The following is a 15,269-nucleotide window of genomic DNA, read 5'->3' as shown; positions in this document are numbered from 1 at the left end:
ATCACCCCGACAGCAAAAGTTATAATCCCCCCTCCCATAAACTGCACTTATCTGGCCCAGAGAGTACAATGCGCTCCATTCAGTATGTACTGTACTAAGCACCTACAGCAATTAAGAGACCACAGTTATTTCCAACAAAGATTACAGGTCTCCAGCATATCTTACACAGATCAACTAAAATCCTATCACTATACTCCATATTGCACACTGGGAAAAGGATGGAGCTGCCTCATAACAGGAAGACCCAAGATAAGGTTTATGAAGTGGTGAGAGGACATGTAAGGTGGTTTGTGTGAAAGCAAGATGGAGGACAGAAGAAATGGAAACAGATTATCCGCTGTGGAGACCCCCAACAGGAACAGCCAAAAGTAGATGCTCCATATCGTATAGATGACTTAAGGGAGACTTTCATCTGGCCTGCAGAGCAACCCAAGACCCAAACCTAATGAACTTTCTGCATATCCGTAAATCAAAATGGGTCTAGGGCTACCTGCTCTAAGGACTTTATAGCCTGACTTAAAACAGGACATGCTGGAGGGACATTTATCTCTGACTGCCACATCTTTGGAACAAGCTACCAATTCATGTGAAAGCAGTGTTCAGGAGGAACCTGGATGAGTGAATGGGGCACCATAAATTCTTCTGGGGTTAGCATCCACAACCCTCCTGGACATGGGCAGTCATCACTAAACACAATCATGGGGACCGACTAGTACTTCTACTCTATTACATTGGGCAAAAACACCTAGGCTTAAAATGACCTCCAGGTAGGTAGCCTAGTAAAAACTACAAAAACCTCCTGTTCTCTTCCACACCGATTAGATTGTTCGAGGAAAATGCCGAAGAACTGCAGAACTTTCTCCAGGAAACATGCTCAGTGTGGAACAAAAGCTCCAGACAAGCTGCTGGCATCAGAGGGTGCCATGTTGGGGGCACTAGTCTTCTGTAGCAACAATGCAGTTCATACTACACTGAGAAGCAGAAGTTCAATTTGTTGCAGAGCTGTGCATCATTTAACTGCAGCCAGACGGAAGCGACAAATGCAGAACACTTGACTACCAGTAATCCTTCAAACTATGTAGTTTAACCTGTAGCTGCAGCTATTTTTACAACCTGAATGTATTCCCACACACAGGATTAAAGGAGAATTTTATTATGAGTATCCAGTGAATGGAGGATGCACACAGAACAGTGAGGGGGAAAAATAGAGTCATCTCACCTTGTTTTTCTTGAACCATTTCAGACTTAAAGCATGCATGTTAACACTGCACTTTCACATAACCTAGCAACAAGTGACGTTTTCATTCTGTGTGAGCAATGTCACAGTAATCGGAGGAGATCATACTAATCACCACAATACCACTGCTTGAAAGTGGTACCTCTACAGAATCCAACAATTTCCAGCCCATTGCAGACTTCATATCAAAAACCTTTAAGACATCACTCATGGCAAACAAGCCAACTATCCCTTAGCACAGGCCTCAAAAATGATTTTTAAGAACCCTCGACCTTAATGGACTATACCATTTATCAGGAGGATGTACCAGCATTAAAGTTTCTGAAATTGCTGACACTTTGGTTTAACCATCCTTATGGGGGGGGGGGGGGTGCAGACACCCAGCATTTACACACTATTATAAAAGGCCATCATTTCTTAATCATCCTTAAAAAAAAAGACCCCTCCTATTCATTTCAACATTCCATTTCTTACATCCCCTCATGTTCTAAAGTGCAACCATTATTATTGTTCCCCAACATATGCCTTCACACCAAGTTATGTAAACAGCATTTGCAGATCTACAGGTTGGACATCTGCAACACAACTACAGTCTTTCAAATATTTCCTTACCCCACATTTGTAACAATCCTTCATGTTAAGGACCCTCTCCCGAATACAAAACACTAGAGACTAGTTTATAAGCTTAGTGCGTTTCACATTATACACAATGTAAGAGGCATCTGCTGCAAGCAATCTGGCAAAGTTGAAAATCAGATGCACAACACAAGAGTCGTCCTGAACCACCAACACCTGTTAGGACAATACATGCTGCAATAGAAGTCTGTCTAGCCACCACCGCAGCTGAATCAAGTTTCAGCAAAGGTGGTGAGATCAGTTTATACAACAGGAACAAAGTGCCAAACTTCAACTTAATCATGTCTTTAGCCCCCTTCTCTTAAAGTCTTCATTAACAGCTTTTTCACTGCACACAGCAATCCCATTTTGAAATTATATTCAGCATGTTTTGCTACGAGTGAAGCAGTTGTCTAAAATCTAAGTTTTAATCTCTGCCAGAATTACTCTGACAGCTTTGCTTACTCGTGACACTTCAAGTTGGTATTACAGGGCTCAGTTAAACAAGAAATTTATTCTTGTATGAAGTGTACTTTGGGCTCCATATACAAGTAGCCAAATAGCAGCCATGTAACAAGTTTAATTTTACAAATAGGTAAACCACAGCCAATGAAAGCACTTTTACCATGGCCGATGCATTACCTTATAAAATTTACGCAGCACAAAGTACAACTAGAGCAGCTGCCACCGCCTTACTCTGTCAGCACTACTGCGCTTGGATGTACCAACGAGTCAGCCAACCTACTGTAGGTAATTAGCTTTTCACAACTGCTTTATAATTGCCTACCAATTAAAAGTGTTGGGAGCATGTGCATGCACTATGGTTTTGTTTTTCGAAAGTTAGCCAAAGCCCCCAGTATCAACAGCATAAAGTCAATGTCCGTGGCAAGGGATGTTAGTTCAGGTTTTGCACAGACCTTCTGCATACTGAAGGAAATTTTAAGTTATTTCAACCATGATCAGAAGAGAAATGGTCACTAAAAACAGGTACTCGCAAGCAGATGTTCTGTGCTTCAAGGCAAAGGTTTTCTTACACTAAAAAGTAAGATTCAACATGCTTTTTAAACTTATTTTGACATTAACATTTTTAACAGAATTTCATCAGAAACACTTCGCAGTTAACTAAAATTTGTAAGGACTAGCTAGAAAAATTCTGGTGCAGAATCACCAACTAACCCACTTTTTATTTAAACCAAGATCAGAATCAGAGTTCACCATTAGGTCGATGTCAAATAAAAATTAAGCAATATAAATCTTATCTGAAGTCTGAACTATTAAACGGCCTTCAGATTTTAACAAAGTAAATATTTTAACCCCCACTCTGTTGGATTGCTTGTGATCAGTTACCCAACCTCTGGCAACTTCAGCATCAAACTACATGCAGGAAATACCTGGTAAAATGGTATCAACGCCGAAGCAGACAGCTGGTTAAATATTTCAATGTCAGTTTAAGGGGAGCTTTTGTTATTGCATGGTGGACTTTTCATAAATGCGCAAGAGTCCCTACTAAACAGGTTGTTGCGTCTTTCGGCTTATGGGTTGCCACAGCGGAACTCCGGTCCACTAATGTTTGGTAGTGGATTTTTACATGCAGAGTTACCAGCCCTGACACAACCTTCAACGAAGGCACGCCCATTCACGCATGCCTCCACACAGAAGACGCTCTAGCCGAGAATCGAACGCGACAACGTCTTGCTGTGAGACAACACTACTGCAGCACCACTACTAAACATCTACAAGTGAAATGTCTACCAACCTTAAGACAGAAAATATGCTGGAAAGTGGATAAACTGGGGAATCCAGTTAAAAGGGTCGGCTTATATTCAAAAGACTTTCCTCAAACATGCCCTCAGGAAACACCTTTTTGGCCAAGTAAAACTGAAGTGTGGGTATGACTTCCTTTCAAGTAAATCCTTAGAAGTACTGGGTTCTGCAGCTTTCATTATCCATTAAGGAGATGTAAAGCCGAGGGGGGCTGTCAATACAGTTGTCAGTGAATATCAATTCTGATAAGTCTATTTCAAAAGAGCATCAATACTGCAAGTGACTGGAATCCAAATTACCAATTTTGTAGATATTAACGGGCATTTCAGATCAACACCCAGAAGATTAAGAAATGCAGGTAATGTTGTAGAACATCTGTGATGAACATTGCTTAACAGAGCACACACCAGCAGATTATCCCCAGTACATTCAAGGTTTAAGAACACAAAGTAGTGTCTTAATTTGATAGACTTGCAGCACACTCAATTACTGTGTCTCCCCATCTACTTCCACACAAGAGGGCACCAACAAATACTGCCATTTAATGCAGCCTTTTGCAACAACCATTGTTTTTTTTTTTTTTTTGTTTTTCTTAATACATGCACTAATCTTTGGATCCAATGCGTTAACCATTGTCCTTAAGATAAGAGTGGACAACCTTGTAAGAAAAAATTCTTAAGAGGGGAGACAGACATACACCTAGGTGATGCAGTGGTGCCAGACTTCACTGAGAAAGCAGCAAGACCAGAGATGTGGACATGTGTGTGTGTGTGTGGGGGGCTTTGAATTTGAAGACAGATCAGTGCAGAGATTTAGTCTCAAGAGAAAGAGGTCTTTGGTAGTGCAGTTAAGGCAAATGCAACCAAAGTGTGGGGTGACCACAAGAAATGCAAGATTAAGCCAAAGAATGTTTTGGTACCTCTCCATGCAAAACAAGAATCCCCCTCCAAGATCCATTGGTCCATTCATTTCTCAAAGGGGCAAGAGCTGCTCCCAGGCACATTCATTTCCTGGGCAACAAAAGCCACATGTAGTTGGGTTCATGTCAGTCAATAGACAACACTTAGCGAGCGCCAAGCAATAAAGGAAATTTGTACAAATACTTTGACTACTTTTTATGTAATCTTTAATTTGCTTTGTTTGACATCTTGTAGACTATACTGAGTAATTAGCTTAGGTCATAGAATAAAACTGGGTATTTAAGTGTAGCCCATCAGTAGATGACCACCCACACCTCAGGTGAGGTGTAATCTAGTACTAGACCTCAGAGTCCAAAGAAAAGACAAGTGTTTCAAGCTTAGATTTTTCAGATATAAATACTGACAGACCACAAGTGGTTTTCCCTCATCACAAACTACTTGCCTTTCCCTTTAACAAAGCCCACAAAAAGTTCATGGAAACTCCCAATTTTCTCATCAGTACAATTAGTTTTTCTGGCAATGCTTCATTTTAGACTGCAAGGATTCCTGGCCTCCACGCCAGTGCGCAGGGTCAAATAAGTGGCAAATTGAATCAATTCAGTGCAGTTTTAACAGTGGTATAAATGCATTAAACCCTGTAAAGCACCGTCAAGATGGACCCATTACAGACATAGCAACATGCTTAACTCCCCAAAGAGTTGTGTTTGCTAGAAGGGTTAGCTGTTAAAATGGGAGAATAGAAGGTACTTGCGTATTATCGCAACCACGTTCAGCTCATACTTTGCCGTATGAATCAACTTTCATTCTCTCCCTTTCAGTGAAAGTGTGCACTTTTAAAATGCTTTCACGATTTCTACTTTTTTCATTCAAAAACTGCTACAGTAATCAGTATACTAACAACCCTTCACCATGAAGTGTTGAGTGGTACCCATTTCTGACAGTTAACATTACTGTTAAATGAAGAACAAATAAGATAGGCAATCTGCTTTGTTCACAATTATGGCTGGTTTCACTGCGGTGGATAATCTAACACAACTTCACCTTTTTACAAATTATAAACACGGCCCCTTCATCCCATGACCCACTGCTCTATATGTGAGCCATCAGGTTTAAATGTTGACATGTTTGTAATGTAACCCTTGCCTTATAAGCCCTCGTAGTATGTTCTATCGATTGTAAACAAACTTCAAATGATTCAGACTATTTAGTTAACAGGAAATTATATTTTGTGATCAGATGTGGGGGAAAAAAAAAGTAAGTCTTTTCAGTGAAAAGATAAGAATGACAGTTCATTCGCCCAGCAAAGTCCAACTTGAAGAAAATATATTTTTACCTTTTGGAATGTGGTTGCGACAATACGCAAGTACAGAATAGAAATATTAAAGGAACATAATCCGCTCTCCTTTGTAATTCGAATCCAACACCTCCAACATTCTGTTTGGAGAGGTATTTTAATTTGATATTTCCATGACATGGGGAGGTTAGAAAGCTTAAAATGAAGGATAGCACCTTGTGATGTACACAAGTAAAAGGCAGGACTTCAGTAGTATAATCATAGGTGTGTACTAGGCTAATGGCCCTGGAGCCTCTACAAGCCTAGCCCATAGGATTACCCTGGCATTGTGCCACCAGACCTTCATTCCTAGTGCCATCCAAATATAGTAGTGGCGGTTCAGCTTGAGCACAACTCTCATCAGGCATGACCAACAGACAACTGGGGAGGTTAAAGGTTAAAAGCAACTAGTGAATTCAGCAAAATACATATACTGACAATTTCCAGACAGACCAATACTAAAAAACTCATGCTTGCTAGAAACAAAGCATGGACAAAATGGAGATGCAATAAACAAAACCCTGATTTAGTTAACTTCCGCCAGCTTCGAAATTTAGCGAAAAAATCAATAATCTGACAAGAAAAACTTCTACTGTAACCTTCAGGAAACTCATATTAACAACCCTAAACAGTTCTGGTCATCAGTAAATAGACTTCTTTCCCCAGGAACTGCTAAAACTCCTTCCCCACTAAATGCTGACCCAGAAACCCCTCTCCAGACTGCTAATGCTTTCAACTCTTTTTTTCTCTGAAACTATTCAAACCCTAGCCAAACAAATGAACCCTAACATCTCTCACATACCATCTAACATAACTACCTCTTCCTTCAACTTCTCTCTAAAACCTATATCTACCTCTTTCATCTACAAACTCATTCACAAACTGAAACCCTGTACCTCTTCTGCTGACAAGCTCCCTTCTCTTTTCCTTCAGAAAGCTGCCAAAGAAATTGCATATCCTATATCCTTACTTATCAACAGAACTATCCAAGAAGGAACCATCCCTGATATCTGGAAAGTCTCCTATATTATCCCACTGCATAAAGGTGGTAACTCCCTTGACCTTTCAAACTTTAGACCAATTGCCCTTCTTTCACCCCTAGCAAAAATCATGGAAAAATGTATCCATCAGCAACTTGTACACCACCTCTCTTCACAGCATAGCAAACTGCCAGCATGGTTTCAGAGCCCATCACAGTACCACCACTGCCCTTCTATCCTTTGTAGATACTAACAAAAATCGAAACAATACTCTCTCTTCCGCTCTTTTCATCGATCTCTCAAAAGCTTTCGACATGGTCAACCACTCTCTCTTAATTAACATTCCGAATCTCTCCCTTGTGATAAACTAGCCACTAATTGGTTTAAATCTTATCTTAACAGACAACAAGCAGTAATATGGGAAAACCATATCTCATCTCTCTTGCCCATTTCCATCTGAGTTCCCCAGGGCTCCATCCTGGGTCCACTTCTGTTCTCCCTCTTTAACGATCTTCAGACTGCTATCCCACAAGCTACCTGCATACAATATGCAGATGATTCTACCCTTATCTGCTTGGCACCTTCCTCTACTGAACTGAGCTCATTGACCCAAAATACCTTTAACTCAGTAGAAACTTGGTTTTCTAGACTGTTTCTCCTACTAAATGCAAAAAAAAACTAAACTCCTCCTCTTCTCCCCCACCACTCTGTCCCCCCCTTTAAACTTTACCATTTCTTCTAATAATGGCACTATCATCTCACCTGATCCAACTACTAAACTTCTAGGAATAACCATTGACAATAATCTTTCCTTCGATCAGCACATTAACAACACCATCAAGGTTGTTAATAGAAAAATTGGATCCCTATATCGTATCAAACCTTTTCTAACCCCAGCAACAAGAACCAAAATTGCACAATCTCATCTCCTATCTACTCTCCAATATGCTTCCCCCATTTATACTAACCTCAAGAAAAACAGTCTTAACAAACTTGCAACTTGCTATAATAACATAGCTCGCTTCGCCACTAGTAACCCCTTTAGGACCCACCATTGTATAAATCTAAAACTTGGCTGGCTCGAATTTCAAAACTACCTAAAAATTCCTCAACTCACTATAGCCCACAACATATTACACCTACCTGACAACACCCCAATACTCTCTCAACTTCTAATCCCTTACAACAATCTTAACTCACTTCGCTCCTCTAGTAAACTCATGGCAAAATCAATAAAGGCAAACACAGCAGGTGGTTCTCTATTCACTAACACTATAGGTAGAAGCTGGAATCTCTTACCTAGTGACATAACTGACTACATCCCTACCACAATTCAAACAGAAAATTAAACTGTACTACTTCAATCATTGGCTTTGTTCCTGCAGTACACCTGACTAACCTTTTTCTCATACTATATTTCTCCTTCACTCTTCACATCACTACCGGTCTGATTTCTCCTCCTTTTACTGCTCTAATCTAACTATGTACATTTTATGTATAATTGCCAATATGTAATGAACTGCTTATTGTAAACTTGTTTCTCTTTGAAAGTATCTGGGATTCTGTGTGTTATGACTTCCAATTTTTGATATTTCTTAACAGTAATGATTATTTGTTAATGTACTTAGTATTTAGTGGAGCTTTTCTCCTCGGGCCTCTACTGAAAATGGACATGTATCCAGCCAGACTAGCCCGGTCAACAAATGTAAAATAAAATAAATAAAATAACAGGAAACAATTCAGCAAACAGGTCTGTAAAACCCTAGTATAAAGCTATTTGTAACCAATCATTAAGTGTTTAACTGCAGCGTGTTTAAGTGGGCATAACATCTCAGCTCGTCACTGAAGGGGTATGACAACATTGTGTGATCCACCCTACAGGATTGGTGCAATCTAAACTAAAATATTGCCATATTTCTACACTGCATTTTATGTAAAAGTGCAAGCTACTCTTATTGCACCAGTTACTTATATACAGAATTTGAAGCAAGTGAATGAGGGGGTGGGAGTGTGGAATGTTCAAAGTTTTAAACTAGTGTCAGTCTGCAAGTACAACAAACCTGTGTCAGAGTCGCAGATTTCGCACTCTTAACTGCATATGTTCCTTAAAAATGCAGTACCAGAAACTGCTTCCTTTGACATTTACTACTGGCCAAGTAATGAAAAAGGGGTACGATGCTGAGTCAGCGCAAGAAATACAGCAGTCCAAGCTAGGGAAAAAGGACTGCCATGGTAAATGCCCCCCCTCCATGGGGCTGTCTGCTCCTAAAAACAGGAAAGCAGAAGCCTTCACCTAAAAAACAAAATCATGCAGCACAGCAGTCTCATTTCAGACCACTTTGGGGTATGAAAAATTAGAAAACACATAATGCAGAAAATATGAACGTGTTTCAGTTTTCATTAAGTGGCTGTTAAAGCAGCACTCCCCATAAATATAAAGCGCTGATGTGGCTTCAGACCTAAAAGGAAGAAAGTCACCAAGACTACCTCACTGCTCCTGGCTATGAGAGTGTTAGTGGATTTGCTCATTTCCTACCACCTTGAAATGAGATCACTGGCTAAACTACACCAAATAGTACTATACTCGCATAACCCTGGCCTTGCAAGACCAAGTAGTGGATGAAAAGGAAGGGTCTGAACCACACAACTCACCAGGTCAGCAAACTAAAAAAAAGACCATATAAACAGACGTTTCAAAGTTTTAGCATGAAGAGTCACCAAGAGACTCAAGTTGCCTTTGTTCTTTCACCTCTTAAGCCTTAAGCACAACTTAGACTTCTAAAACTGCCCATCAGAAATTCAATTCAACCTCAGAATGGCACTGTTTTCCCCAAAACATTACACATTAAACCCCTCAAACCTCATATGTACCAGAGGTGTTTGGCATAATGGTAAAGATCTTTATCTCACAGACACAAGGTACAGAGTTTGATTCAGAACTCTGGTTATTGAAAGGCTTGTAAATTACAAACAGCCTATTTATCTATGAACTTCAAGTTTATTTTTATTTTATTTTACATTTGTTGACCGGGATAGTCCGACTGGATGCATGTCCATTTTCAGCGGAGGCCCGGGGAGAAAAGCTCCAAGGGTAAGCAGATACAGCATTACACATTACAGATTATTTACAGAGATTACATAAGTAAGCAAGTTAAACAAGTTCCACAGGTTAAAGTTAGTCCTGAGCACAAGTCAGGATTAAATTACACAGTAAACTGGTTAACAGATTTTTCTGTTCATTACAACTGTCATGACTGAAATCCATTTAATAGTATAGTATGCACTTTTTTTTTAATATTCTAATCAAGTCTCCTCTTTGCATTACTCTCATTTGCTTAAGAAATCAGTTTAACAGTATTAGATTACATCCCATCCCAGATATAGCCCGAAATATGGAGGAGCAGTCCGATGTTGTAGCCCAGGAAGGTATGACCCTAGCCCTGAGTAGCATTCTGCCATTGCCTAGAATGATACCACAGTACAAGGACAAAATGATTGACTTCAACAATTGGCTAAGCTTCTGGGGTCATTCTAAGGGGATCCAGAATCTGTCTGCCTGGGATGACATGATTGACAAGCCACGACGCTTTGCCAGAGATGGCCTGCACCTGTCACCCCTGGGATTCCGGATACTGGCTAATGCTCTAGCCACCCCTATAGTGCCTTATTTAGGCAAGGTTCAAATGACAAATTCACCACCCTAACAGGTACAGGCAAGAAGAATGAGGGTATTGCTACTCAATGCTAGAAGTCTAAACCTCAAAATGCACTCGAGGCACTCCTTAAAATGGAGAACACAGACATCTGTGCAATGACAGAGACCTGGTTCAATGCTCCTGAGAGTACCCCTGCATTACCAGGCTATAATTCATACCACTCCTTTTGGCCACCTAACCTGGACCGAAACACTAAAGGTGGAGGCGTGATCATTGTTCATTAATATCCACACCTCCAGGCTAGTTGCTCAGCATAATGCATCAGAGATTATCCAAGTGCAACTAACTCTGGGCAAGACCGCAATCCAAATTATAGCTTGCTACAGATCCCCCACCATGCCCCAGGATTCCCACTCCTCATTTCTTAATACACTGGAAAATATTAGGGTACAACCTAACACCCTAATTTGCGATATCAACTACCCTACCATTAACTGGGAAAACTACTCCTGTACCAACTCTTGTCCTCAACGTTTTCTGGAATTCATAAATTCCAATGCCATGGATAAATTTATCCACACCCCCACCAGGGGTAGCAATATCCTAGACCTGGTTATTACCAACATGAGCAACTGGTGCTCCACATCAGAGGTCAATTCCTCGTTGGTCAGATCCGACCATAAGCTAATCACCCCAGACATCCACATCCCCCCCCCACCCCCCATTAGGGAAACCACAGTAAAAAATTTCTCCAAAGCCAACTTAACACTCGACAGATGTGGCAAACTTCACAACACCCATGCTGACGGACAATAGAGGTATGACTGCTGAATCCTACATAAATGCACTTTACAAGCACTTACATGAGTGCACGGATCGTGCAATCCCTAACAGAACCAAGATGCTATCCTCCAAAAACAGAAGCCAATAAACAAACTCTACAACAGAAGAAAATGTTGCAAAAAAAGAGTAAACTCCCATGACTGGAGAAACTCCCCGGTCAGCTTCAGTAAGAAGCGGAGATCCCTCAAAATCCTCCAAAGCTAGTTATGACAACAAAACTGCCACTGACTCTAAAGACAACCACAAAGCATTCTATAGCCATGTCAAGAAACTCAATGGCAACACTCAGATCTGCTCTGAGTTACAGCACAATGGCACTAAATATATAGAACCAAGGGATATTACCAACATCCTGGCAGACAGGTTCAGTGCTAACTTTACCCCTCTGTCATCCCCTAAAGGGCCCATCTCTATACCAGAAGAATGCAAAGTTCCTGTAATCAAGGCTGCACAGGTAAAAAAAACACTATCCAAAGCCAACACAGCACCCATGGGACCCGACGACATCCCAGGCTGTGTTCTACATGAACTACAGAACGAACTGGCACCCCACCCAAGTACCATGTTCAATCATAGCCTCACCTCAGGCTATGTGCCCACTGAATGGCACACAGCAACAGCTATCCCACTCCACAAAGGGGGAGCCACCACAGACCCCAGAAACTACTACCCCATTAGCCTAACGAGCCTGGTCTGCAAGGCTATGGAGCGCATCATGGAACTTATAAACAATGACATTGATAATCTTCAAACTCAGGACCCCACCCAGTTCGGGTTTGTAAAAGGCAGATCACGTCTCCTAAACCTGATAGGCTTCTTTGAAGCAGTCAAAGCCGTAGATGAGGGTAAGGTGGTTCACACAGCCCAATTCCAGAGTGGGGGATGGTGTCAAAAGCCTTGGCGAGATCTATAGATAAACTCACTAAACTAGGTATAAATCCCTGTCACAAGATGGGTTGCCAACTGGCTCACTGACAGAGCCCACACTGTGAAAGTAGCAGACGCCAAATCCAGCTTCAGACCAGTGACAAGTGGAGTACAACAGGGTTCAGTCCTGGGTCCTCTCCTGTTTGGTATCTACTTTTCTTGAAGTACAGGCCAACACAGAAGGTCTTTGGCTAACGAAGTTCGCAGATGACTGCAAACTAGGAGCCATAATCAAAACTCCAAAAGATGTGGACATCCTACAAAAGGGCCTTGCTGAGACAGATGCCTGGTGTCAAAGCCATGGCCTCAAGCTCAATGCCAAAAAGTGCATTGTCATTCCTTTTGGTAAAAACCTCAGTACCCATGAACTACCACATAGGTGGTAGTCTACTTAACACCAAAAGTGTGATAAGAGACCTTGGGACACAGGTGGACAGAAGTCTATCTGATAATCACATTGCCACAGTAGTCAGGAAATCTTTCTATGTGGCGCACCTCATCACAAAAGGTTTCTCATCCAGGAAAAAATAGGTCATTGTTCCCCTCTATAATGGGTCTAATGAGTGACTACAATGCCCCTTTTGGTATGTACCTCACAAGACATCTACAACTGGAAAGGCCACAGAAATACCCCACAAAGAGGATTACCGGCCTCAAAGAGATGCCCTATGCAAACAGTCTCAAAAAACTGCAGCTTTACTCCATTGCATATCATCTACTCAGAGGTGATCTCTACCCAACACACAAAGCTATGTCAAACCCAGAGCTTTTAGACATGCTACACAAAGATATCCCAAATCCCTATGAGCTACACACTCTAGGGACCTAAACCTAGTCACCACAATAAACAGAACATGCTGGAGGGATAGATTCCTGTCCCAGAAACTTCCCATACTCTGGAACAAACTACCTATCTATATAAAACAAAGCTCCTCATTAGCACTCAAGAAAAATCTTGATTGGATGGGAGATAGGAAATTCACCCCGGGGATCACTTCTGTGGCTCTGCTAGACAGTGGCACAGGAAAATCATTTTCTTGGGTGGCAAAAGCCAGGGTACCTTTGGCTAGGCTTATATAGGCCCTAGGGCCAATAGCCTAGTACCTACCTATGAACTTGTATGTCTTGGATTACCTGGTTAATTTAAGTCAATACAATATATTCATTTGAAAATAAAACCTTCACATCAAAAGGTTGACGTAGCATGAAGCATTTGTGCACTGCAAAGATTTTTCAAGGAGCTACAGCGACCCTTAACCCACGTCTAGCTACTTCAATGCAAGAGTGTAAAGGGGCAATTTTTTTTTACCCAAGTCTCAACCTCTCTCACCTCCAGAAACAGTGACAAATGTAGAATCGTTGATATTGCCGAAACATTATTACTATTAAACTTCTGAATTAGCATCCAGTTTCTGAAGTAGAGGAAATTTATCAAGCTGAATTTGGTAGATGGAAATAAACCACCCTCTCTCAAAATTAAGTTCGTAAGGTTGGGGGGAGGGGGGTGCAGATTTAAAGCCAAATAAATCAAGGACGTCCCTGAAAAAAAAGGACAGTTTACGCCTACGCAAACTACTTAAATTACGCCAAATTGCACCAAGTTTGCATTTCCCCCTCCCCCACTCTACGTTCAAGCCTTGAAAACAAAGTCGGCGCGTCATTTAAACACAAGTTCTGTGAAGTGATCTGAATCCAAACCAACTTAAGTTAGTCTACAACGCTGGAAGAGTTAACATTTACTACTCGCTAGGAAAATCTCATTAGAAAGTGTTTAGATTCCAAAAGAATGTGGCTTTAAATCTCCCCACAAACCTGCCCCTCGTTTTGTATATAGTTTCACCCACATTTTACGCACCAGTTGGATTTCACGGAGGAACCCACCAACCAATTAGGATTATAATACACCACCTAGCCAAAAAACAGTGCAGTACCTGCCACAGCATCGGAATGCAAACCCCCCCCCATACACACCCCCAACACAGAAGTACACAACATTTGTAAGTGGTCTCGGCAGTTTACGTTTTTCTCTCGCACTGATAGAAGCCGGCACTCAAGGCCAAACGGACGGCAGTTCACAACTCATTTGCAAGTAAAGGGCCAGCATACACTTCTGTCCAGGACTTACATACCTACACCTTATCCGACCTTGTTCATGTCTTGATTCTGAGGCCATAATTACTCCAACGATGCCTGTGGGATGGCGACGTCGGAATCTAATCGGCCAGCTACTCGTTTAGAAATTTAACAGCATCTGCAGCTCGAGAGGCCGTTATATTTATCCCTCTGGGGAGGAGCCAACTTGACACGTCAAACCGGCACGGCCTCCCAGCGAGAAGTCCTAGTTTCGCTCCTCCCCTGAGAACAGCCTCCCAGCGAGATATCTAGTCCTCGGGGGAGGAGAACCTGAAATCACCACAGGCCGGCACACGCCCCCAGCGAGTAGTCCAAACCTCCGGGGTGCAGCTGCCGCGATCCGTACACCACCACCTGCTAGCACTGCGCTCAAAGCTATAAGCGGGCAGTCGAATCATGGGGATGACGTCATTCTGGTCCTACTCTGTCGTCATACACCAGTAACTGGTAGATGTTTAAACCATTGAGGTGTTAGTGCCTACGAGGTGCAGGAGGGCAGACGGCCTTTTGACTAAAAGATATGCTGGAATCCTCGGGCATGCCTCTTAGGCCGAGAATTATGCACGTAGCAAAGTCCAAAAGTGTTCTTATAAACTTAGTTGCTGAAGATGGTTTTATAGTAGCATGCATTTTCTAAAGAATAAAGTTTGAAACTCTGCGTCTGGCTGTTTGACATTTGGTCATTAATTTTCTAATTTGCCTGAAAACCATCAATTTTGAGGAAGAAAAAGGAGGGGAGCAAAAATCTGGCCATTTATGAAATTTTAGACAACTCAGATTGCTCAAGGCTAAATTCTATGTTCTACATTGAAAGGGTCTGTGATTTTAACAAATCCATGGTAAAAAGAGCAGTAAGTCAGC

The 15,269-nt window shown here is 41.6% G+C and overlaps 1 protein-coding gene across 3 annotated transcripts in view; it reads right to left on the bottom strand.

Annotated features, from left to right (window-relative positions):
- LOC122806287 (probable E3 ubiquitin-protein ligase makorin-2) overlaps positions 1-15,269 on the bottom strand; it is a 981,697-nt gene that overhangs the window by 860,695 nt on the left and 105,733 nt on the right. Inside the window, exon 1 of one of the 3 annotated variants that reach the window (XM_044076579.1) lies at positions 14,405-14,613. The exons of the other annotated variants lie outside the window; for them this stretch is intronic. Coding sequence (XP_043932514.1) covers positions 14,405-14,448 — 44 coding nt within the window. The 5' untranslated portion in view covers positions 14,449-14,613. Of the gene's footprint in view, positions 1-14,404; positions 14,614-15,269 lie in introns of those variants that run through there. 3 annotated transcript variants of the gene reach the window in all.

Source organism: Protopterus annectens, chromosome 7.part0 (assembly GCF_019279795.1).
Source record: "Protopterus annectens isolate FY-2018-M chromosome 7.part0, PAN1.0, whole genome shotgun sequence".
In the NCBI taxonomy this organism is placed as follows: Eukaryota; Metazoa; Chordata; order Ceratodontiformes; family Protopteridae; genus Protopterus; species Protopterus annectens.
The sequence above is the reverse complement of the archived record's forward strand: the minus strand, read 5'-3'. Positions and strand labels throughout refer to the sequence as shown.